Source organism: Canis lupus, chromosome 31 (assembly GCF_048164855.1).
Source record: "Canis lupus baileyi chromosome 31, mCanLup2.hap1, whole genome shotgun sequence".
NCBI lineage: Eukaryota > Metazoa > Chordata > Mammalia > Carnivora > Canidae > Canis > Canis lupus.
Genome location: NC_132868.1, coordinates 1,860,381 through 1,885,063, shown reverse-complemented (window position 1 = coordinate 1,885,063; position 24,683 = coordinate 1,860,381). Strand labels below are relative to the sequence as shown.

The 24,683-nt window shown below is 44.2% G+C and overlaps 1 protein-coding gene and 1 non-coding gene across 6 annotated transcripts in view; one reads left to right on the top strand and one right to left on the bottom strand.

Annotated features, from left to right (window-relative positions):
* The window catches only part of TRIO (trio Rho guanine nucleotide exchange factor), a 355,982-nt gene that overhangs the window by 313,451 nt on the left and 17,848 nt on the right, over positions 1-24,683 (top strand). For all 5 annotated transcript variants that reach the window (XR_012021603.1, XM_072807309.1, XM_072807307.1 and 2 more), the window contains exons 35-47: positions 859-1,151; positions 2,262-2,432; positions 4,900-4,995; positions 10,471-10,619; positions 11,917-11,983; positions 13,386-13,489; positions 15,829-15,898; positions 17,868-17,957; positions 18,736-18,828; positions 19,591-19,641; positions 19,873-19,950; positions 20,920-21,111; positions 23,004-23,181. Coding sequence is in view for 4 of the 5 variants with exons in the window: in XM_072807309.1 (XP_072663410.1) it covers positions 859-1,151; positions 2,262-2,432; positions 4,900-4,995; positions 10,471-10,619; positions 11,917-11,983; positions 13,386-13,489; positions 15,829-15,898; positions 17,868-17,957; positions 18,736-18,828; positions 19,591-19,641; positions 19,873-19,950; positions 20,920-21,111; positions 23,004-23,181 (1,632 nt within the window). In the remaining variant the exon portion in view is untranslated. The remainder of the gene's footprint in view (positions 1-858; positions 1,152-2,261; positions 2,433-4,899; positions 4,996-10,470; positions 10,620-11,916; positions 11,984-13,385; positions 13,490-15,828; positions 15,899-17,867; positions 17,958-18,735; positions 18,829-19,590; positions 19,642-19,872; positions 19,951-20,919; positions 21,112-23,003; positions 23,182-24,683) is intronic.
* LOC140622483 (U4 spliceosomal RNA) lies at positions 11,470-11,609 on the bottom strand. The gene has a single exon (XR_012022244.1). It is a non-coding gene; the product is annotated as a U4 spliceosomal RNA (small nuclear RNA).

Sequence of the window (24,683 nt, the reverse complement as noted above, 5' to 3'; positions counted from 1 at the left end):
ATAACTGCATGGATTTGGCTAGAGTCACTGTTTCCTAAGCTTTTTTATCTCTTGTTTTCTCCTGAAAAATCATTAATTTGGGGTTGACTATATTTTTGAGATCCAGTGAGTAAGAAGATTCATTAGGATATATTTTCTGTGAAGCATTTTGGTTACTTGAGGAAGGCTTCCCCTCACATTTCTTTTAAAAATGTGTTGTTTTTGTTCATTCCTGGTGATATTTACTTGGACGTAGAGTCCCTTCAGGCTAAGAGCAAAGACCTCCCCCACAGTGTAGACCCAGCGTCTGGCCACAGGCTGGGTCCCCCCAAACCAGCCAGCCCTTTCACAGCCACTGCCTGTGCTCTGACACAGCATCCTGGATGGGCGTCACCTGCCCCAGGGCCCGACCGACTCCCACCCATGCTGACTGGGATGCACACACACGTGTTGGCCTACGGGGTTGTACCTGTGTTCACAGGACTGGTTTTTAATTTCCTTTAAAATCTTGCATTGCTTTTGTCTATCAAGAAAATGGATGAAACATTTTAAAAATTCTGTCTTCTGACCCCTGGGGTATTTTAAGTGAGGAGGACATTTTCTGTCTGTGTGGTAATGATACTTCAGGGGGGCGCCTCGGGAGGGAGAAGAGTCGTCCTGGGAACAGGCCTGTCTGGCAAAGCTCCGAGGGGCGTGGGCCCGGGAGGCTGGGCCTTCCCTTCCGGCAGAGCCCCCGCGGGTGGCCGAGCGCAGCCCAGGGCCCACCCGCCCTCCGTGCGCCCTCCGTGCGCCCTCCGCGCGCCGCCGGCTGGCAGCGGCAGGACGCGGGGGGATTTCTCCGTAGGCCTTTCGGTCAGCCCGCTGTCTCTCGTCCTGCAGACTCGCTGTCCGTCTCCAGTAACGATGCCAGCCCGCCGGCGTCCGTGGCCTCCCTCCAGCCCCACCTGATGGGGGCCCAGAGCTCGCCAGGCCCCAAGCGCCCAGGGAACACTCTGCGCAAGTGGCTGACGAGCCCGGTGCGGCGGCTGAGCAGCGGGAAGGCGGACGGGCACGTGAAGAAGCTGGCGCACAAGCACAAGAAGAGCAGGGAGGTCCGCAAGAGCACCGACGCGGGCTCGCAGAAGGACTCGGACGACAGCGCGGCCACCCCGCAGGACGAGACTGTCGAGGAGGTGAGGCCCGGCGGGGCTCGAGCCGCCTAGCGCGCCCCCCGCCCCGGGGCCGCCCGTCTCCCGGGTCCGAGGGATGGTACCGCAGACCCCAGTTCCGTGTTTCCCGGACGTCCCTGGGGCTGGCCGCCGGCGGTGACGAGCTGTACGGCCGCAGCTCCGTGTGCCCACGGCCCAGAGGGACGCGGCCTCGCGCTGCCTCCCCACCACGCACGTAGTCTGTCCTCAGGACCAGTCCCCGGGGAGGGCACTTCTCAGACCAACACGCGCCGGACTGTTTCCATGTCCTTTAGTGTAGCCGTCAGCCAGGAGTTCCCCCTCTTGTGTGGGGTGGGGGCGCGCTCTGGCAAGACAAGGAACGGAATCCCTTCATAGCCCCAGGCTGTCCTGTTGGGCTGGTGGTGTCAGTGAGGGACCCACAGAGTTTCTAACTAAGACCAGCCCCCTCGAAAAGAAAAAGGCAGACAGGATAAGATTTGTATTGTTTAATTTATTTTGCAGACATGGGTTTTCTGCTGCTTTTTTCCTGGGCGTGCTTTGCCCTGGGTTTTCATTAGAGCATATGGTTTATGACATCCTCGTCTGTTTGCTACATCTGTGTCCTCTTAGTAGAAATAAAACTGACAATTTTTCTAAGAGTAAAAGCAGAGTAAAACTGATGAGACTAAATTCAGAGCCTCCCAATGCATTTAAAATTGTATTACTCTTTATGCCGTTATAATTCCAGTGAATTTATTTTAGGAAGGTACCAAAATGAAATGAAAGTAGACCAGAGGAACTGAATAGACATGAGAATTATTGATGTATCAGAGCTTTGAACTGATCAGGGGGCGGGGGTGCAGTTGAAGTTGAGACATGTTCAAAGCCTGACGGGTCATGTTAGCAGGCCTCTTAGGAGGACATGCACTGTGGCCCTTGTCATCCGAGGCGGCAACAAGGGAGCAGGTCGCAGTTACCATCAGGGGTGGAAAGAGCTTGCTCCTGGTTTTTGTCATCTCCATCTTCTCCTGTCCCGGCTATACTTTCCCAGGCAGCCACTTAGGGTTCCTTCCTGTGATCTCACCTTGACCATGGAGCCTGGAATATAACAAGCAAACATTGGTTTGATTTCAGAGAGGCCGGAATGAAGGCCTGAGCAGTGGCACACTCTCGAAGTCGTCATCGTCGGGCATGCAAAGCTGTGGAGAGGAAGAAGGGGAGGAGGGGGCCGACGCCGTGCCTCTCCCCCCGCCCATGGCCATCCAGCAGCACAGCCTCCTCCAGCCGGATTCACAGGACGACAAGGTGAGGGGCCTGGGCCACTGCACCCCAGCCTCACGGCAGCAGCTGGTGGCTCCGGGGCTGTGAGCAGGCACCTGGAAAATGTGCTGCCTGTTTTCACCCAAAAGTATGAATAACAAAGTCAGTTCAGACCAGGCAGTAGGCCAACATGTGTAGTTTCTCATACATGTACACTTGTGTAAATACGTTCAGTGCATTTTTAATAATGCTTCAGTAACTGCTACTTTTAAAGTAATTTTATTTTCTGTTTACTGTACCACCCGGGGTCCCTGAGAGAGGAGTCCGAGAATCACACACAGTCTTGGTGATTGCACCCTTGCGTAGACATTGGGCCACCTTGCTCTCTGCTGGATGTTTTGGCACATGGCGCTGTTTTCAGATGGGACGTCCCTCTGTCCATCCTGCCTGACATTAGCACTTAGGATCAACTAGGGTGTGATCAGCTTGGTTTTTTGTGTTTAGTTTTACCTAATCTCTAAAACTATTTTGTGCATCCCAGTTGTAGAACCCTCAACTGTCGTAAAGAAACATGCTAACTGGCTTGCACATCCTCTTGCCGTCTGGCCCAGTGTACTCCTCAAAACTGGCAGGTGTTGAAAACCGTGCTATGAAGTCATTACTAGAGGGTTTTTTTTGTTTGTTTCTGGCAGTAACTAAGCTTTCTGAATAAAAGATATTTTCATCGTTTTTGCCCATTCTTCCTCTTTTTCTTTCCCTGAGCCCCTCCTCGGTGCTCAGGATTACCTGTGCATTTGCTGGACTACCTGTGTTTCAAGGTCTGGACTCTGCCCTGGCCCAGTGACTGGCTTCTGGGAGGCCGAGGCAAACCACGCATTACTCTTAACATGGGCCAGCCACATCCTGCCTCCTGGGAAGCTGCCCCTTGCCCCTTTGTGGCGCCGAGGGCAGTCAGGGCATTGCAGGGCTCGGCTCGCCTGAAAGACGTGGCTTGGCTTGGACTCTGGAGTTTGGGGGCATCTGAGGTGCAGGCCACGTGCTGTGGGAGCTGAGATGCGGGAACAGAGGACCTCACCCCCCGCGCGGAGCAGACTTGCCAAGAAATGGGCATGTGTCCTTTCTCAGACAGTTTCTAAACTGTTTTGTGGCATTCCAAGCTGTACCTTCCTTGAAAGCAGAAAATTGAAGCTTCTTAAATCTGGATAATTAGGCAGAGTGAGGTACTGGGCCTGGTTGACTTATTCCCCCAGTAAGAGTATTTTTCTCCATTTAAGGAGTAGATTGCGCTCTGTACTTTGGTGTGTTGAAATCATTTATTGGTTATTTGGTTATCGTGTTACCTCATTGGGTATTATCAGTAGCAGTTCTTCATTTACAAAAAATCTGTAGTGATATTCCCACAGAGTATATTATCTTGTGACTAATATTTTGTTTTGTTCTGTTTTCTCTTTTTGTAAACTTTCACTGCAGCATTATGTTGATTTGTGTTCTGTGTCTGTTTTGGCTCAGTTTCCTTACCTCTCCATTTGAATTTTTTACTTTGTTTTCTTCACCCCATACTCCAGATTTCATTAGACCAAACCAACATTGGTTTTGCAAATCACATACATGGATCCACACGTGTAAAAGCCTTGTTGTGAATGTATAAATCTGTATCTGTCTACTGTGAGAAATGCATCGTTAGGACAGCTAGCTGTGTGTCGCATGCATCTCTGCTGTCCCTAATATGACGCAAGGTTCATATTATGCCCCTCTTCTAGTTTCCAGTTAATTGATGGCACAAGTAATCTGCAAACACTGTGTTTGCTAATTACTGAAACTTGAATTCAGCAGCCCTTCCCTTAAATGCCTTTCCTGTCAACCCCTGTACACCCTGATTCTAGCCGTAAATGGCATCTCATAGCTTGTGAGGCCACAGATCTCCTGTACTCTGCACTAATCATTGGGGAAGTGGATGGCACAGAAAATGGTGAGCTTGTCCCCCCTCTTCCCTGTCTGGTCAGTGCACCCCCGGTTCCTTTCCTTTTCTTTCTAGTTTCTTTCTTTTAACCTCATAAACACAGGAGAGCCATTTTTAGTATCCTGTTTTGTTTCCTGATTATTTAGGGATTCACTCCTTAGATCCTAAGCCTTTTGTTCTCCCATTGATCAGATTCTGTACTTTCTCTCCTTAGCCACTAGCCTAGCCGGCAGTTGCAAAAGTTACAGTTAGCATCTTCCCGTGCCCAGTCACCTCTCTGAAAAACATGATTATGTTACATGACCGAGGATTAAATACAGACTTTGTCTGCTTTCTACATGTACCCCAGACAGGTTTTATTTAGTAATTAATGTCAGAATATTGTAAATTTAAAAGGATGACTTTAAATAAATGCAAACAAATACAAACTTGTGGTCTTGTCTGGAATTACTTTGAAAAAGAGATTGAGCTTGCAGGAGAATGTGTGGTCTATCCAATGACTAACATGAGGCCTTCCTCTCCCCCTTATCTCTCTCTCCACTGCTTCCACAGGCGTCTTCTCGGCTATTAGTTCGCCCCACCAGCTCTGAAACGCCAAGCGCAGCCGAGCTCGTGAGTGCAATTGAAGAACTCGTGAAAAGCAAGATGGTAAGGCTTTGCAGAGAAAGTCTTGAGGTTCGGGAGCCACCCCGAGGGCTGCTTACAGATGGATGTGCTCTAGTCTGCAGAATGTGCTTGTGGCAGGTGACACAGGTGGAGTCCCCGAGACCACCTGCACTGCTGACCAGCTGCACATTTGGGGGTACCCAGCATCACCCCTCAGGCTCACATGTACCTGAAGGACCACAGAACTCAGAAAAGGCATTACACCTCTAGTTGTGGTTTATGCTGTGAAAGGACAGATGAAAATCAGCCAGGGAAGAGGTGCATGGGACGGGGCACAGGAGGGTTCCAGGTCCACGCTTCCAGTTGTCCTCTCCCAGGACGTGTAGTCATGCAGAGCACTGACTTCTGCTGACAATGATGTGTGACACCACAGTGCAGCACATATATAGAGTCTGGCCAACCAGGGACACTAACCTGAGCCTGGTATTCAGAGTTTTTATTTGAGCTCAGGCACATACACAAGATTGACCACTGGCATGGTTCCCCCACCCTTGTTTATGGCCCCTCCAGAAATCAAGATAGCACGTGGCCCAGAGGGTACCCCCCTGCCCCTGCTCCAGGAGTCTCACTATTGGCATAGACCATCTCTCTTAGCCCACAGCCCCTGGGTAAAAAGACATTCCTATAAGGCAGAGCATCCCAGGGGATTAGAGGTACCTTCCAAGGTTAATCAGTCCCCTGCACTTACACTAAATATAGGACAAGCACCGTCATAGCAAGTGTGGTCAATGCGGCCAGTAGCACACAAACATAGGTTGATAGTTCCTTTTGCTGTCTCTGAGATCTTTCATTTGGATTCACAATGTTTAAGACAGAAGAGCTTGCATTGTTATATAAGGGCTGTATTTTCTTAGTGACCTCTGTATTTCCATTTGGTCAGCATGGATTCATTTAAATAAAGCCCCAAAATCAGAATATTGATTTGAAGTTAGATAGGTGTGCATTGCTTCTAACTGATTCAAATCAATTAATTTCTGTGTTTCTTCAGTTTTCCTAACTATGAGATGTAACAACCATTAATGGTAACAACCTTTACATCGGTATACTCTACAACTCCATAAAGTTGCTTAACATCTTTGAAAAGTCACCCTTCTGAAAATAAAGTCCCCCAGCCTCTCTCACCAGTCCGTCTTCCATAAGTAACCACTCTGATCAGTTTGATATGCTTGCCTCCAGACGTTTTCTCTGCAGGTGCAAACATATATGGAGAGGGAGAGGGTGCTGGTGCATGCTCTGTTTTTCAAAATGGATTCATTCGGTTTTTAAGATTCTAAGACTTAATAGGAGCTTCTCACATCAGTATATAAGGTTTACCTCATTCTTTGTAATAGCTGCACAATATCGCATTGCATGGATGCAGTGATTTACTGAGGGCTTACTCGAAACCAAACCAGGCACTATTCTAAGCATATATGCTAACTTATTTGGAGCCCAATGAGGTAAATGCACATTACCATCATTTTATTTTTACAGGTGACAGAAATGAAGCCATAGAGTATAAAAACTTAACCAGCCAGTAAGGAGCAGAGACTTGAGTATACTATACAATTTATTTAAACAAATTCCTAATAATAATATATATGTGCATGTGTGTGTATAAAGTTGTTTTCAGTTTTGCACTATTGTAAACCTACCTATAGGGTAAATTGCCAGCACTGGAGTTGCCAGGTCAAAGAGCATACTTATTAAAGTTGGACACTTATCTTCCTTCCAGTGGGTATTAACTGGGCAACATTATATCATTCCATTTTTTCTACCCCTAGACAGGTTCTAATCAATTATCTGATCCTTTTTTTTTTTAATCGTCTGATCATTCTAACCATCAGAGACTGCAAGAGAAACTGACAGCCTGCCTATGAGTAGTATTGATGCTGAGTGCACCAGACAAATTGGCATTGACCACATTTGCTATGAAACTAATGAAACTATGATTGACTCAGTCACATGGAAATTGTATCAGGAAAAATTTAGACTGTTTCACTCTGCCATAACTGGAATTTCTTCCCAGATAGACATGTTCTGGAAGTGACACGATGGGCTTGGAATTTAGACAGGAAGGTTGCTAGTACTTGGTAGAAAACCTAAGAACTTGATTCCAGTGGTGGAGAGTTTGAGATCCTTTCAGTTTGAACTGAGCTAGACCACATCCTGGCAGTCTCCTTGAGACAACTAGATTGATAGTCTAAATAAAGGGTTCTTAACTTGTACCCTGTGAGCTTTCAAACATCCTTAAACATTTTTAAAGCAATTATTTATATTCTTCAATTGTATGATCATTAAATCATTCTTGTCTAATAATTGAAATAGTTTTCCCAAGCAAGGTTATGAGGTGCTCTTAGCATCGTGGAAAAAGCATAGGTTTCAGAGTCAGATAGACACATATTCAATCGCTGCTCCTTAGGCTCAGGCTCAGCCTCTCCAAAGCTCTTGTTTTTCAGCCGTAAACTCAGTTTCCATGCTGTTTGCTTAGCTCCCAGTGAGGTTCTTTACATGTGGGCAGTCCTTAATGCCTGTCTTCAGTGTTGGGGGACCACATTCTATTCACAATGGACCCATCACATCTTCATTCTCTGCAGAATATAATCTAGATTCTGCTTTTTCTGGCTCAAGAGAAACATTGCTCCGTGTTGATTTCCTGTCACTAATCCTCTGATGTCAGAGGAGAACTGCTTTTCGTCAGTGAAAACTCTGAATCATTTTAATATCCTTTCACCTGTCCTTGACATGTGACCCTGAGTTACTCTGCACATTTGTCGTGTGCTGTAGATCCCTGGTCACCCACATTCATTTTCTTGTAGGTGACCTCTTGGGCTATAGGGCCTTCATGATAGAATTCAAACTCCGGACATAGTTGTACTTCAGAAGCCACGTACTAACTTACTGGCCTGGGAAGAAGTTGGTCAGCTATTACGTAGTATGATACTCAGGGAACTGAATCTCCTCACCCTAAAACCTGCAGCGTCCATGTGAAAAATACAGCCACCCCAGAAACTCTTTCCTGGGGTTCACTCCTCCCCCCTTACCTCCACATCCCAGTCCAACCAGTATGGGAAACATAATGCATCTTTCCCAGCACTGGTAGTAGGGCAGTAGCAGCCCACAGCCACAGGGACCATTTAAACTTTCATTGGGATTTTCCCTTCTTCATTGATCTGCATATAAAGGGAGATGTGAGAAAATAAAAATAAATGAAATACACATTTACCTCAAGATACTAGAAAAAACAGAAATTAGTGAATTGGGAAACAGAAAAACGGAATAATAAAATGAAAAATGTGTACTTTGATGAAGTAATAAACATCAGGTAACCTTCTCAAGGAAATAGGAAGCACAAATTCACAACGAATTATATTGGAGAGGCAAACTAAGGAAATTACAATAATTATAACACCTTTTGTTGAGCCCTTTGAAAGTAAATTGGAGAGCCTGGATGAAATGAGCAGTTTCCTAAGAAAATATAATTGACCAATAACTAACCTTAGAAGAGATATATTATCTGTGCATGCCTATCCTCATCCAAGGAATAGAAAGTTGACAAAAACCTGCCCACAGAACACCACCAAACCCAGAGAGCTTCACAAGTAATTCACCCGAATCTATGAGGTCCCAGGAATTCGGTTCCGTGTGGCCTTGTCCGGTAGAAGGCTTTCCACACTCGCACCGCCTGCACCCTCTGCAGCTGCCTGGCTGGATCCGTGCCTCGCACATCTGCCCTGTGTGGTGTGAACAGCCATCCCACCAGCCGAAGACCAGGGCTTCACTCACACCAGTGAAATCTACTGCTTGGCCTTCTCACTCACTGTTCTGTGTGAAGGGAACATCTGCAGACGTCCTCTTCATTTTTTTTCTTCTTTTTCACCACCGAAATGGACAGAACTGACTCTAATGAACATCAGCCGTTTCCTTGCAAATCGAGACAGCAGACAATGCAGAGTAGTCCCCTCCTTCAGACCCCGTCTCCCGTCGCAGAGCTCCTCGATCAGCGAGCACAAACGCAAGCCCTGTGGCTTCCTGCAAAGTGCTTGCTTCCAGTAAAGGTCAATAGTTATTTATTTCAAAGTAAGGGTGCTATTTTCTCATCAAACCCCGTTCCCTGACTCTTTTCTCACAGATAAGTGCAGTAGTTGGTATACTTCCACAGCTCCCTGGGTTTGGTGAACAGAAGTACATGCACAGGCTTTGTGTCCTCAGAGCTGTCAGCATTGATCTGTTTCTCTTAAGGGGCAAAACTGGACAAGCATTAGAAGTTTTGATTTGATGGGAAATATTAAGTGTTCCTACAGATTGTATTGACCTTTTTGTTTGAAGGTAAGTTAAAACACATTTTCCCAGTTCGGTAGATAAATACTTCAGGATCACCTCCATATATCCAGCTGGGTGCTTTGGAAATTTTTTTTTTAAGATATCTATCTATCTATCTATTTATTTATTTATTTATTTGAGACACAGAGATGAAGAGAGAGAGGCAGAGACACAGGCAGAGGGAGAAGCAGGCCCCATGCAGGAGCCTGATGTGGGACTCGATCCCGGGTCTCCAGGATCAGGTCCTGGGCTGAAGGCGGCACTAAACCGCTGAGCCACCCGGGCTGCCCTGGAAATTTTGAAGGAGCTATCACCCACACCTCTTGGAGCTTCGGGAATTCAGGTTAAGAAACACAGTTAATATGTACCAACTAGAAAGTAATCAGCACAAATCCTTGTCACATTAGTCCAGGGACAGAAGTCGATATTCAACCCAGATGCTTTGAACACCTGCAGGGCTTCATTCAAGGTTCTACAAGGACCACAACACTGGAAACAGTCATTCATGGACCCTGAAATCCAGTGGGGGAGAGAGAGGTCAGGATACGCCACTGGGGCAGCAGGACAGCTGCTTCCTATGGAAGAGAGGAAGGACGTCACAAGTATCCAGATATAGAGGCCCATTCAGCTGGACAGGCTGTGTGCACAGAAAGAGAAGTCAGGGCTTCATGGATAATCAAGAAACAGTCTCCATGCCAAAATGTCTGTGTAGCCCACCAGCAAGGGACAGTGATGGTCACCTTGAGAGAGGAGGTGCCACATGCTTCTGGAATCGTCTTGTCATTTGGCAGTACTATAACTGAAAAATGGCTACATGTGGCACACCCGATACATCCAGAAATGGGTGCAGTGCTGGAATGTAAAGAAGCCAGTTACTTCTAATTATGTGGTAACCAGAAATAGAATATATTAATGCATATAAATTCACTGTCCTTTTTGTTCTAACTTAGCTCTTTTATCCAGCTTCTCTTGCTCATTATTTGTGTTAATAGTGGGAGTTTTTGATACGAAATACCGTGTAATCTCACAAACATAAATCTTTGGATTTTATAGTCAGGGCTCTGTCTTTTCGGACTTCATGACATTTCGTAATCCTAATCCAGCCTCTTGGACTGGAAGGGGGGGAACATGACTGGTGGTCTGGTTTTCTTTCAGGCCTTGGAGGACCGTCCCAGCTCACTCCTTGTTGACCAGGGAGACAGCAGCAGCCCCTCCTTCAACCCTTCAGACAACTCCCTCCTGTCCTCCTCCTCGCCCATTGATGAGATGGAAGAAAGGAAATCCAGCTCTTTAAAGAGACGGCAGTAAGAGATGTGTCTATGTCAGTGTTGGTCAGCTTTGCTCCTGTCTCTGTCACCTTCACAAATGTGACTGGGACCTATCTGTGGATCCATGCAACGTGGAGGTCCAGGGTCACTCCTGGAGTACTTGTCTGTGTGTGTGAGAATCTCTCAGAGCCTCATAAGGTGCAGGAAGCCATAGCTGCAGGGTTTTCTTTTTTAAGAGTTTGGAAAACATTATATTATTGATGTTTTTTTAATAAGGTCAGTGCCCAACGTGGGGCTGAAACTCCTAACCCCAAGATCAAGAGTTGCCTGCTGCCCTGAACCAGCCACATGCCCCTTCATAGCTGCAGTTTTTGTTATTTGTATGTTATACTTTATCTATAAATAAAAATGATACAAGAGTATCTTCTGTCCCTTTCAGTGAGAAATCCTTGTGCTTTCTGTTGTATACATACTTGTGAAGGAAAGAAAGCAACATAAAATCAAATACAGGCCCAAAAACATGAATATTTTTTGAATATATCTTAGTGGTAGTGTTTCTCAGTTCCAGTAAAGCCACTTAGAGTGAAAAAGAGAGTCCTGAAAAATATTACAGGTTTATACTTGCCTTTGGAGAAGAGGAAATGCTGCATGAGGGCAGCGACTCGGTTTTATTGCTTACTGTCTCCCAGCACTCTGGACCCTAGAGTGGTGGCAGGCTCACAGGAGATGCCCAGTCGGTGCTGGTTGATGGAACGGATGAACAGACCTATTCAGGCCAGCTGAGGTGGTTTGCTCTTCTCATCAGCTAATTATATTATGAGAGAGGCCTTGCAAACAGTTATGAGCCTTCAGAAACACTTTTGGATGAGTGATCAGACCAAAAGCTTTAAATATCTGAGTTAAAATTTCTTCTATATCCAGTGAAGCTTAAATGACGTAATCATTTAAAAAAAAAAAGTTTTCAATTAGCAATAATCGCGCCTCGGATAAACCTCATTGGCTACGATACTGCCACTGCGCAAAGCTCATTTAAAAAAAAAAAAAAAAAAAAAAAACTTGGTTCCTTTAATGTCGTGCCTTTATAGCAAAGTTCTGTCTAAGCTGCTCTTGATTGTCCATATGTAATCAGAGTCCACAGCTCTTGTGGGTTACCTACATGAACCTGTAAGGGATTTGGGACACCCAGGAGTTGGGAGTCCCAACTGTGCAAGTTTGATATAATACAATACAGTCCCAGTGGGAATCTGACCTGACAATAGCAAAGTGCTAAAGTATTCTTTTAGAAAATGAAGAGAGTTTGGATTGTAAACACTCGTTTTTCTCTCTCTTTCAGCTATGTTTTGCAAGAACTAGTGGAGACAGAACGTGACTATGTGCGAGACCTCGGCTATGTAGTTGAGGTATATGTTTTCAGAGATTTAATAACATATCAGCCCGAAGAGTTGTCAAGGGAGTATCATGTTTGACAGTTTAACACTGATGCCTTCTCAAAAGCTTTAAAAAATTTTTGACACCTCCCCCTACCACCACCAAAAGAAAAGAAAGCTAAGTTTCAGAAAATAAAATTTAGCCAATTATCTTCATCCATGTTCACTTTTAAATGCTTTTTCACATAGTACATCTTTAACATAATCACTTTTTTTTTACAATTACATTTTTAAATTATTATATCCAACCATTGTATTTATTACATGAGAATCTTGCCTTTGATTGTTTACACATGTTGAATATCATCACGGAAATGAGAACATCATTGGTTGAAAAAGTCAGTATAGCCAGCTATGGCTTCAGTCCCAACCTGAATCCTCCTGAGTGCAGACTCTGTCTGTGGCTACAGCAGACCATTGGCTTATATTTTTCACAGAGCAGGTACATCACCAATTTCATGGTCCGGAAGTCGTTACACGCAGTGTAGCCAAAACAGAACCACTGCGTTTCATACCACACCAGGGGCCATCTCCAGGCGTGTCCCTGGCATTAAACTTCAGGGCATGATCCTATTTATAAACTCAACTCATCAAAAAGTTATTTTCATAGTATGGGGTTTTACCACTTATCCTTTTGGCATCACAGATTTATCTAGGCCAATACTTGTGGGGTATTCGTTCCCCTAAAAGTAACAGCTTTTACAGCTAATTGTGTAACAAATGATTTCTCATGCTTGATGCATCTGCAATTTAAGTAATTTGTTTTTTTGTTTTTTTTTTCTTTTGTATATTTTTTTATCGGAATTCGATTTGCCAGCATATACTATAACACCCAGTGCCAATTTAAGTAATTTCAATTACTTGAGAGATATATGTACATGCTGAATCCTACTCAAGTTCAGTAGAAGTCACAAATGACATTTTAACAACATATTTAATCAACTATTGATAAAAAATCAATTTATGAAAAGAATATTCTTAAATTCTTATTTAGGAGATTATGTAAATAATCCAAAAACAAAAAGGAAATTTGTTTATATTATGCTAGGAACAGAGAAAATATAATTTTAGCCAAATATTTAATGCTTACAAAAGCTGATAAGATGATTTGTCTTATGAAACCCTTTACGTTTGAATGTCTTTGGGTCTGTGATGCTACACAGTTCAGGGAGAGAAAATCACAGCAGTGTGTGTGTGTCAGTACATTTCAAGTGCCAGGGCAAGACAATTCTCATACAGGGTTATTTGTTTTTGAATAAACAATGGGTTATGAGGCAGTGCCTATATGTGTTCTTTATGACTGTTAATGCATATATCATTATTCAATCCAGATATGTTCAGTGAAGCAAACTTATTTTTAAATATTCAATTATAGGGCTACATGGCTCTCATGAAAGAAGATGGTGTTCCTGATGACATGAAAGGAAAGGACAAAATTGTATTTGGCAACATCCATCAGATTTATGACTGGCACAGAGAGTACGTACAATATATGCGGTGCTTAATGGTGTACACAGCATTATCACTCGCTAAACTGCATCATGTCAGGCAAATGGTAAAGGATATGCAGTGGTTCATCTCCTTTTATTACCTCTGTAGTGTCCTGGAGGTAGCCACTGAGGAAGTATTGAGGGTGCGCCCAGGTGACACAGTTGGTTAAGTGTACAACTCTTGATCCCAGCTCAGGTCATGATCTCAGGGTCATGGGATCAAGCCCCATGTTGGGCTCTGCATTCAGCGGGGGTGGGGGGAGGCTCTGCTCAAGATTCTCTCTCTCCCCCTGCCCCCCTCACCCCACTCACCCCACTCATGTGCTCTCCCTAAAATAAATAAATCTTTAGAGAAAAGAGGTAAATTTTGATACGCCAAGGAGTTTTGTGGTAGCATATCACGGCAGAGGGAAAAGTCCCTTCTGCCTGCTGGTGCATCCAGGAAGCCCCCATGGAGGTGGCAAGCCTGACTGCCTGGGTTCAGACCCAGTCCTGGCCTTGATCCCCTTGCTTCCCTCCCCTGTCTCTCCATTGTCCATCTATACAACATGGGTCAGAGTTTTAGCCACCCACCTCATGTGGTTTTAGTGAAGAGAGACTGAGTTGATTCATCCAAAGCACTTAGAACATCGTCTATGTAAAGTAAGCCTCAATAAATGTTTCTAATTAGAATTGCAGCCACCTCTTGAGTAAATACAAATTACTATTACAGAGTTTTGAAGATACTGTTTTTTCTAACAATTTTAGTGGAGAAAGTAGCCATGACTACACATGAAAATCAAATTTGATCCCAGCACCTTGTCACACCCATCCTAACCGGAGGAGATCCACGTCACTGGTGCTGGTGCTACAGCACATCTGCCCCTTCAGGTCACATTACTCCTAATTGTAAAAATCCATAATCATCTGCGGATTGATTAGTGCCAGCCATTGATAGCATTGTGGAGTGTTCAGCTGCACTGTTCTGCTGCCCTGATCTGGATGGGCTGCCTGCTTTCCTGTCTTTATGTGCATCACTGTCCCTTGGCCAAGAGCGTGCTCCTATCACCTTCAAAGCCCAGGTCAAATGATCACTCCCCATTAGACCTCGTCACTCCAATCAGATGTGCTCCCTCCTCGCAGATAGCATACGTAAACATGGTTTTGAAACTCTAAAATACTATGCAGATATACAGTAGGGTTTTCATGGTGTGCACATCAGGTAGTGTTTTTTTATTATTTCTAAATTTATCCATCCTGATAGAACATAAAACTCTTGAACCCAGGTACAGGGTCATCACATTCTTATCCTCCTTAATGTCTAATTCAGTTGGACTCGTAGATAAATGAGTAGTCAACTTCAGACACAGCATAACTGATAGTTCTATTGCCTGTAGGCTTCCCAAGAATCTACAGTGAACCTAGTTTTAGAAAGGGGTATTTGGTGCTGCTATATAGTCCTGCCACCCCTGAGTCTGCTGGTGATGCCGTAGTGGGAAAGAGAAAACACAGTGCTCCTCGGATGGCCAGACAGAGAAGGTGTGCCTGGGGGTGGGGCCCGCCACAGTGTGTGCAGAGCTGTAATAAAACCCCAAGTGCTAGAAAATTCAACATAGCATTAATGGATATGCTGGTTTGTGGGTTAACAAAATACCAGACATAGAGATCAGCATAGGTAAGTGATAGCTAAGGCAGGCATGCATCTTTGAGCCCGCAGCCCTTGTGTTGCTGTGGTTATACCCGATTTCTGTCTCAATGGGAGCTGATATGCATAACCTAGAGGTTACCTTGGATAATAGTTGGGAAAATGTTATAAAAATAGCACAGGTAACATATTCAGTATTTTATATCAATTATTATCCAATTTGAGGCTCTTAAAAATTATCATAAAGTATACATGAAACTCAAGTTTCCAGAAATAAAAATGATCAATCTTATTGAAACTTTTCTTTTTTTTCTGTATTCAGCCATGATATGTTTGTTATTGCTTTCATCCCTAAGAAAGATGAGACAAAAAAAAAAAAGAAAGAAAGAAAGAAAGAAAGAAAGAAAGAAAGAAAGAAAGAAAGAAAGAAAGAAAGAAAGAAAGAAAGAAAGAAGAGACAAAAAGGGTTAATTGCCGGAGAGAAGGAAAGGTTGCGGCCATTCAAGGGCTGGTCTCATCCACCTTGTCTTTTTCACCTGTGTATCTCTCTTGGTCCCTGTCCTAACAAAATGTTTTCTGTGCATATCGTATTTGTTAATTATATACTTGACACTTTCCAATTGCTCATGTCACAACAGATTATTTTTACTAAAATCAGTAAGGCCAAATTGGAAATAGCTCTAATATTTCTCTTCTCATTTCAGCTTTTTTTTAGGAGAGTTGGAGAAGTGCCTTGAAGATCCAGAAAAACTAGGATCCCTTTTTGTTAAACACGTCAGTACAATAACGTTATTTATATTCTGTTCTGATATTGTCATGCTTAGTGACTAGTCTTTCAGATTAAAGGAGAACTCACTGGTAGTTTACAAAAGCACTTGTGTTATGAATCAAACCAAACCATGCAGTCAGCGAATTGGAATTAAACCCCACTCTTGCACATGAATGATTGCTTTCCTGGTCACCTAGCCCCACCCAGCTGTCGAGCTCAGCGCAGTACAGAGTGGTCAGAAAGAGACCAGAGGCAGATTTGAAGCAGGAACATTTGGAAATATCTGTGGGCAAACAAATGTTTAGTGAAAATGGTGATGTGTACCTCAGCATGCAATAGGTTTAACATAGTAGCCAAATACGTGTGTATATCTGAAATAAATGTGTTAACATTAAAGGTTTTTTTTTGGGGGGGGGGGGGAATTTCCATATTTTTAAAAGACTAGTGATGAGAGTTCTTGTATTTTTGCAAATCTCTTTAATGTCTGCCTTAATAGAAGACAGATGGATTATATCTGCTTCTGCACTCATTCTACTGTGGAATGTTGTTTTGGTTAAAATATATATTTTTTAAAAATTTGCATCCTCTTACAGATATAGAGTTGGCAAGGATCAAGTATTTTAATACTCTTTTCAGATAATTATGGGTAGTTTTCTGAGATACCACACCAAAATTCAACCACATGATAATATCTTAAAAGTTAGCTGCCACATGGAATCTGGAAAACCCTTAGTGGGCTTCTAAGCCTTGCTGTTTCACTAGAAGTATTGAAGTGCTTCTCACCTCCAGACTTTCACCCATGCACCAGCTGTGAAATCGTGCATCGGTCAGTTGAAAATACTGGTTCACCAATTTAGATCTTCCAGATATGGAGGTGTTTTGTTATACAGTGTCAAAAAGTCAGATTTGTTAATATCTTTAGACCAGTCTTTAGGTATTGTCAAGTTCACAGTGACAGATAACATGTTTTCCAAAATTCTAATCTTTGCCTTGAAACTCAGAGTTTCATAATTAACAGTTGTTGCCAGTTTACCTTGAAATGACAGACATTGTTCATATTCAAGAAGATGTCTGTCAGATACCCAAGTATAAGTAATTGCAATTTGTGTCTATCCTTTTTTCAAGTAAAAACAGTAGTCTGCAACAACCAGCAGTTGGTTTAGCCCACAGCTCAGCCTCACTGAGTGCTTCTGCTCGAAACAAAGATCATATGCAACAGAAGTGTTAGGAGGACCTCTGTTTTTGTCACAAGAATATTAAAAAAGATCTATACTCCTGGTTGAATGTTAGTAAGATGGATTTTTATTACTACATCCAGGACATTCTGAGGTGAAGCTGGCAAGTCTTCTGCAGGTGTGCAGGGGTGAATATTTGCCCAGGTGCCAGCTATTTTTCACATCTTTGAGATGGTAGCACAAAGAAAGGGGCAAATTAGATCTTAGTATTAGTTTGAAAATAGTTTTGACCAACTGGATCAAAGGCCATGGGGACCCCCTCAGGGGTGTGCACACCACACTTTGAGGATCAACAGGATTAAGAGGTGGCTCACTGTGTACTCCTTCCCCTACCTTCAGCATTTGAGCTTAAAGAGCTTTTTCTTCCCTACTAAAAGCAGCTGGGCTTCCTAGACCACTGGGACATTTGCAGGGATGGCAGTAATTCTCCGTTTAATTCGAAGAACCATGTCTTCTCACTACCCCTGGTGTTGGCCGGGTGAAGTGAGGCCTTTGAAAGACCTGAGGGGGTGAGGAGGAAGGACTGCTTTTAGAGCTACAGAGCAGCATTCTGACCTAGTCATGCATCTGGAATGTGCTCCCACAGGCCTAAACCACAATTTTGTTCTAAGAAAATTTCCTTCATGAATGTGCTGAAATGTGCATGTGCTCTTATATTGTTTCACTAGAAGCATTGTTTCACTAAAAGCATTCATTTTACTTCTGATTGTTTTAATCTGTTTGCCTTTTCTGTTCCTAGGAAAGAAGGTTGCACATGTACATAGTTTATTGTCAAAATAAACCAAAGTCTGAGCACATTGTCTCAGAATACATTGATACCTTTTTTGAGGTAAGACCCAAAATAGAAACAAAGTATTTCTGAATCTTTTGTTACAGTCCATGTCCAAAAATTAAAATAACATGTTTCCCAGGAACTAAGCAATCCTTTCCTATAAATCAGAGAAATGAGTATGAATTCAATCTATGATTGTGTATCCCTTAACTTTCAGAAGACTGGAGTCATTGTTAAAATAAGGGCTTTTTATTCAAACAGTTTTGAACTCAAGGTTCTTTACAGATTCAGAACAACTCATGATCTAAACTCTCAGCCTAAAAATAAAGCATGTGTTTAGATGAATAAAAGAAAGCAATTGAAAGAGTCTTTAAACAAGCAAAAAAAAAAAAAAAAAGGCTATTTTGAAAACTGCCCCAAAGGGTTGAAGAGGCCATTCTGAGAAATTGGGGATCCCTGGCTGGTTATTGTGCAGCAAGGCCTCTCTCCCCACCCCCACACCTTTCCTGCCAGGTAGTTAGCCTTTCTTTTTTTTTTTTTTTTTTTTTATCTTAAAGATTTTATTTATTCATGATAGACACACACACAGAGAGAGAGAGAGAGGCAGAGACACAGGCAGAGGGAGAAGCAGGCTCCATGCAGGGAGCCTGACATGGGACTCGGTCCCAGGACTCCAGGATCACACCCTGGGCTGAAGGCAGGTGCTGAACCACTGAGCCACACAGGAATCCCCATAGTTAGACGTTCTGACAGTTACAGGAAGGAACCAATGGTCCTTTGAAAGACCGCACCTAGGATCTTTTTTTTTTTTTTTTTTCCTCCTTTAAACCCATAGGACTTAAAGCAGCGTCTGGGCCACAGGTTGCAGCTCACAGATCTGTTGATCAAACCAGTGCAGCGGATTATGAAGTACCAGCTGCTCCTGAAGGTGAGGCTGTGGTGGGTGCACTCTGGCTTTGGGAGTTCAGTGGGAAGACCCAAAAGAGGAGGGGAAGGATGGGTTGGGCAGGTGACTGGACTCTTTCCTTTAAAAAAATCAAAAACAGTCTTCTCACTGCTGATTTTAAATATTTCAGAGTAAATTTCTTAAAACCTAATAAGGCATCTTACACAGTTCCCTTGATTTTTTTCATTTGCATCAAGTTCTGAATCAAAATGTCACTTGAAGTGAGCTTTTTGCCCCACCACAGATCTTTGAAAGCTAATGATTTTTCCTTGGCTCTGTTGACCTTGTAAGTTTTCTCATCTTCCTAGGGCCCTGGGTAAAATTAAAATTTCAGTCCCTGCCTGTTGCTTTTTGTTGGCCCTGCTGACAGAGCTCAGAAGCCCTCAATTGGTTTAAATTCCAAAGCACAATTAAAGGCAAAGCCACACAGTTTTCCATGATGAAAGTGAATGTAGATATATAGAGAGATTGCTTCAGTTATAAAATTAAAAAGCTGAGTATGCACAGAGACCAGAACTGTCTTGGAGTCAAAGAGGAGCCAATACCTGCTTAGATTTGGTAACGTTGCTCTGCTACAGCTCAAAATCCTCATAAGGGTATATTTTTTTCATGTTACTGGGAGAAAGCAATGAGAACATGCAGCTAAGATGCTTGGCCTGGTGCCTGGCACATCAAGAATGAACAATAAGGTTAGCGGCTGTTGTGATCATCACCCTTACCGTGTCCTCTCAATGCTCCTTGCAGGACTTCCTCAAGTATTCCAAAAAAGCTAGCCTGGATACATCAGAATTAGAGGTACATCCCCCCACTGGACCTGCCCTGTTCTCCCCTGGCCCCTCACTTAAACCCCCTGTGTCTCCAGCATGTCCTGAGCAGCCTGCCCTCTGGAGGAGCCTGTCCCTGGGAAGGGTCTCTCCTTCCTGGATGTGCCCTCTGCTTCCTGGGGGGCAGGAAGGAGGGAACCGGACTTGGGGGTGAAGCTGAGGGGGAGCTGACCGCTGGCTCTGCTTTCTCTCCCACCCGCAGAGAGCTGTGGAAGTCATGTGCATAGTCCCCAAGCGGTGCAACGACATGATGAACGTGGGGCGGCTGCAAGGATTTGATGTAATGCGGCTGCTCTTTACACTTGCTCCTCTGGCTTCTATCATTTCATTTGGTCTTAGATTATTTATCTCCACACGTAGAAAGTTGATCCCTTTTGCCTGTTTTTCTGTCTCCTCTCACTGTACTTGAACCTGATTGATACTTTCAACTTTTTTTGGTGCATTTGATTTGCTCTTTGAGGACCTTCCTCTGCTCTCAGCCCAGCGCCTGATGGCTGAAGTAGGCAGGATTCTGCTTTGTCTTGTGGGCCCTCTGCTGCTGCAACAGCAGTTTCCTTCCCTGGCAAGTGGTGGAAAGCAAGGGGCCTCGCCCATCTCCATCATCCCTGGGAGCCTGGCTGCAGGCACACTGTGTTCATTATTAGTCTAACAAACTTTTATGTGAGTTGCCAGGCTCTTCATACTACACATTGCATCTTAGCATCTTAGTATACGTGCTGCTGAAGCGAGCACGACCTCTTAGCGTCTTAAAGATACTCAGAATATTTCCAAATTCAACTACCGAGTAACGAAAGGGGACAAAGTTTTGCTTTCCTTGCCTTCTGTTTTTCTAGAGAATTAGGATGTAAAGTTCTGGTGCTGTGGTTCTCAAGAAAGCACATACAGACTCTCCTGGAGGGTTCCTGAGGACACAGGCCCCTGTGGATTTCTAGTGGGTCCTGCCAGGGTGCCCATGCTGCTGGGCCCCAGGAGCCACACCCAGAGAACCTGTTCCGGTGTGAGCTGTCCACTTTCAACCCACTTTGTCTTTGATTGTAGCCGAGGCCAGAGACTTACACAGAGTTTGGCTAGAATGTCATCTAGATGATTATTCCATTCAAAGCTAAGAACTCATTACAAACAAATTTTTAAGCTCTGTAAATTAATAGAAGAAAAACACATTTTGTGGGAACAAAAAAGAAAACAGAACTTCAGATATCTTGACTTAGAATGAAATGTTCTCTCCTTTTCCTTTGCCCCTCCTTTTTAGGGTAAAATTGTTGCCCAGGGCAAGCTACTCTTGCAGGACACATTCTTGGTCACAGACCAGGACTCGGGACTTCTGCCTCGCTGTAAAGAGAGGCGAGTTTTCCTCTTTGAGCAAATCGTCATTTTCAGTGAACCACTTGATAAAAAAAAGGGCTTCTCGATGCCAGGATTCCTGTTTAAGAACAGTATCAAGGTAATGTACCCATCATGCTCATAAACTGTTTCCTTTTCAGGATGATGTGTCCTGACCCTTTGTTTATGAAGTATTTTAAAAAGGTCCTAAGACATCTTAGAACTTTTAAAAGTTCACTCCATCCCTCTACTCTCGGCATCCTGAAGTGGCTGAGGTCTGGCACACATCTCTGCGTGACCATAGCCATCCTGACTGTGATGAGAAGACTGTCGTGGCTAGATGTCGTATGCCACCTTCCCTAGGAAACACGTACAACTGAGGTTGACAGACACAGATTTGGAGCATCATTCTGAGACCAGAGCAGAAAGCTTCCCCTGTGTCTTATTCTTCTCCCCAATCTCTGAGGCCATGCTGAGTGCTCAGTGCTAGGTGTGGGCCGTGGAGGCACGCAAGGCAGGCAGTCCATTCCCTGGAAGAGCTTGTTCTCTGATAGAAGAGAAACAAGTAAACAGACAAAATAATTGCCAATGGCCTCAGTCCTGTAACTGGGACAAACCAAGGGCCAGATAGAAAAAAAGCAGAGGCGGGGCTGGAGGTCCTAGCAGACGGGCCCTGGGAGAGGCAGCCTGCCCACCCCCCTCTCCACCTCTGCTCATCCCACCTCTGCAGCTGTGCAGGCCCTGAGCTCAGAAGGGAGATGTGCTTCCCTGTGTTAGGGCCCCTACCCTGGACTGCTAGGCTCCTGTCAGGGACAGGGACCCTCTGAGCCCTAAGGTCTCAGCACACAGGTGGGACACCACACCCTCCTGCTCCCCATCAGCCTTCCGTTGGCCACCCGCAGCAGCCTTCCTGCCTCCTCCTGCTCTGGCCTGGGGGAGGCTCTTCAGCCCAGCAGGACCTCAGAAGGTGTCTAAGCTGGGCTGCATGAAGCTTCGGGCCTCTCCTGTCTTCCACCATTCTCCAGCCCTCCTGCTCAAGCCGGTGGAGACCCCCCTCCCCCTCCAGTTGTCACTGTGCACCCACCACCTTCTATCCAGAGGTATCTTACCTGTTCTTCCAGAAGTCTCCTGACAGACTTATCCACTACATTCCAGTAGCATAAAAATTCTCTCTGTTCTTTCACATATCCTGCTTCTGTAAAAATGAGATCTCGGGTGTAACTTCATAACACATGTGCTATATTAATAGTCAAGGTTTTTAAACAGTGTCATTTTATTCCTGGAGCAGGGAAGTAAGGGATATACAACACTGGCTGATCATAAGGAGTTCAAAATTGGCTAATTCCCAGGCCCATGTTTCTAGTTAATATTCAAGTTATTAGTTCAATTCCTGGTAATCCCCTTGTCCTGGAGTTTAAAAAGTCATTGAAAAGTTTCATTTACATTGCACCTGACCAGGAGGAATGAATGTGCTTTAATTGTTTTTTGTTATAGTAAAATACACATAAATTAACCATCTTGACTATTTTTCTGTGTATAGCTCAGCAGCATTAAGTACATGCACATTGTCATGCAGCCATCACCACCCATCCACCTAGGACTCTCCTTATCTTGCAGAACCAAAATTCTATGCTCTTGAAACAACCACTCCGCATCCCCCACCCACCCCACCTTACCCCACCCACCTCCACCCCCCGCCAGCCCCCGGCACCCACCATTCCACTGTCTGGCTTGGTGAGTATGACCGCTCAGGGTACTTCTTTCATCTACATGAAATCATGACAGTATCTGTCTTCTTGTGACTGGCTTGTTTCACTTAGCATGATATCCTCATGGTCATTCCGTGTTGGGGCATATGTCAGCCTGTCCTTCCTTTTTAAGGTTGAGGAATATTCCATTTACTCATTCCACAGACCACATTTTGTTTATCCATCCATCAAAACCAATGACCAATGGACACTTGGGTTGCTTTCACTTTTGGGTCATTGTGAATAATGCTTTCATTTTTTTAAGGTGAGTTGCCTTTGCCTGGAGGAAAATGTGGAAAATGATCCATGTAAATTTGCTTTGACGTCGAGGACGGGTGGTGTGGTGGAGACCTTCATTTTGCATTCATCCAGTCCAAGTGTCCGGCAAACATGGATCCATGAAATCAACCAAATTTTAGAAAACCAGCGCAATTTTTTAAATGGTAATGTATGTTCTGTTACTGGGTGTGTATTTTCTTTGCCTGAAGTACACATTTCTGTTTCTCTTCTCTCTCCTATTGCATACTGCTCATACTGACAAGACTTCCTTAGCAGAGTCTATGTTGCAGGCCCTGTTCTAGTAAGCACTTGTATATTACTTCATTTCCTTCTCACAACGAATCCTGGTGGCAAGTACCACTACCATCCCATTTTACAGATGAGGAAGCTCAGGCACAGGGTAGATAAGTAAGTTATGCCAAGTCCCACAAATTCTTTGTGGCAGAGTCAGGATCTGGCCCTAGGCACGTGTCCCTCATGGTCTCTTGCACCATTTGTGCCCTAGAGCCCTGTCCTGGGAAGGGAATGCTTGAGGGAAAACTGAGGCAGCAGACGGAAGTGGCCAAAGATGTTAGAGACATTCTTCAGTGCAACTTGGAAATTTGTGTTCACTTGCATTGCTCATCCATGCCTCCCACCTCCATTAGAAAATAAGACCTATATTTTTCCTTCCCAGCTTCCATGACATGAGTGATTACAGGGAGCTGCAAAGCACGTTTAGGGACATTTCTTCTCCACAAGGAGAATGACCATACTGACTTACATTTTAGATCATTCTTTTGACTTATATCAGTGACCTAAAACTACTTGCTTCCCTTTGTGATGGCAATTCTAATTGGGTTCTAATTTGGTGATCATTGAAGAGCTCCTAGAATTCAGCCAGAAGTCAGATAACTCATTTAATACCTCCTCTTTATCCTTTTCTCCTGATCCGTGTTCTCTGTCTCTGGCCCAGTCCAACACAGTGTTGTCATTTCTTTATCACCATAAAACACCTTCACATCTTACATGACATTCAAGAGCCAGGAACCCAGGCATGGAGTGAAAGGTCAAGGTCAAAGCATTTGGAACCAAGTGGTAGCTGCCTGGGTGTCAAGCAAGACTGATCAGTGTTTACATCTGCAGTTAGAATTGGATACGTGAGGCTTAATGGGGTTGGGGAGCAGTCCCTGTACATGTAAGAAAAAGTTTCGCTCCCATTACAGTGAGCCAGTGCAGGCCTCTCTAAATGTGCTGCTCTTAAGTGATGCGTTAAGTGCCCATCCATAGCATGGAACTGTTGGGAAATCTCTGTAAACGTTCACCTCCCAAACTAGAAGTCTGAAGAGGCTGTGCTGTGAAGCCTTACTAGATACACTTTACATTACATAAGTCTACATAAAGGACCTCTTCCAGAGGATTGAGCACATCGGGAATGGTGTGAGAGCTCTGGGCACGTGGCACCCTTCCCTCTCACCCCTTGTTCCAGGAAGAGGCCATGACCAAGACAGGCTTAGTAAAATGTCATTTGGTTCCAGAATGCTTGTTCACACCTGCCTTGACGCCTCCCAGGCAAGAAGGGACTCTGCCTAATTGTTGTATTTCTCAAAGGTTTTAAAACACTTTAAAAATTTGTGTTCATGTTTCCCTGTATCTTACTTGGCATGTTTCCTTCGGCTTCCTGCAG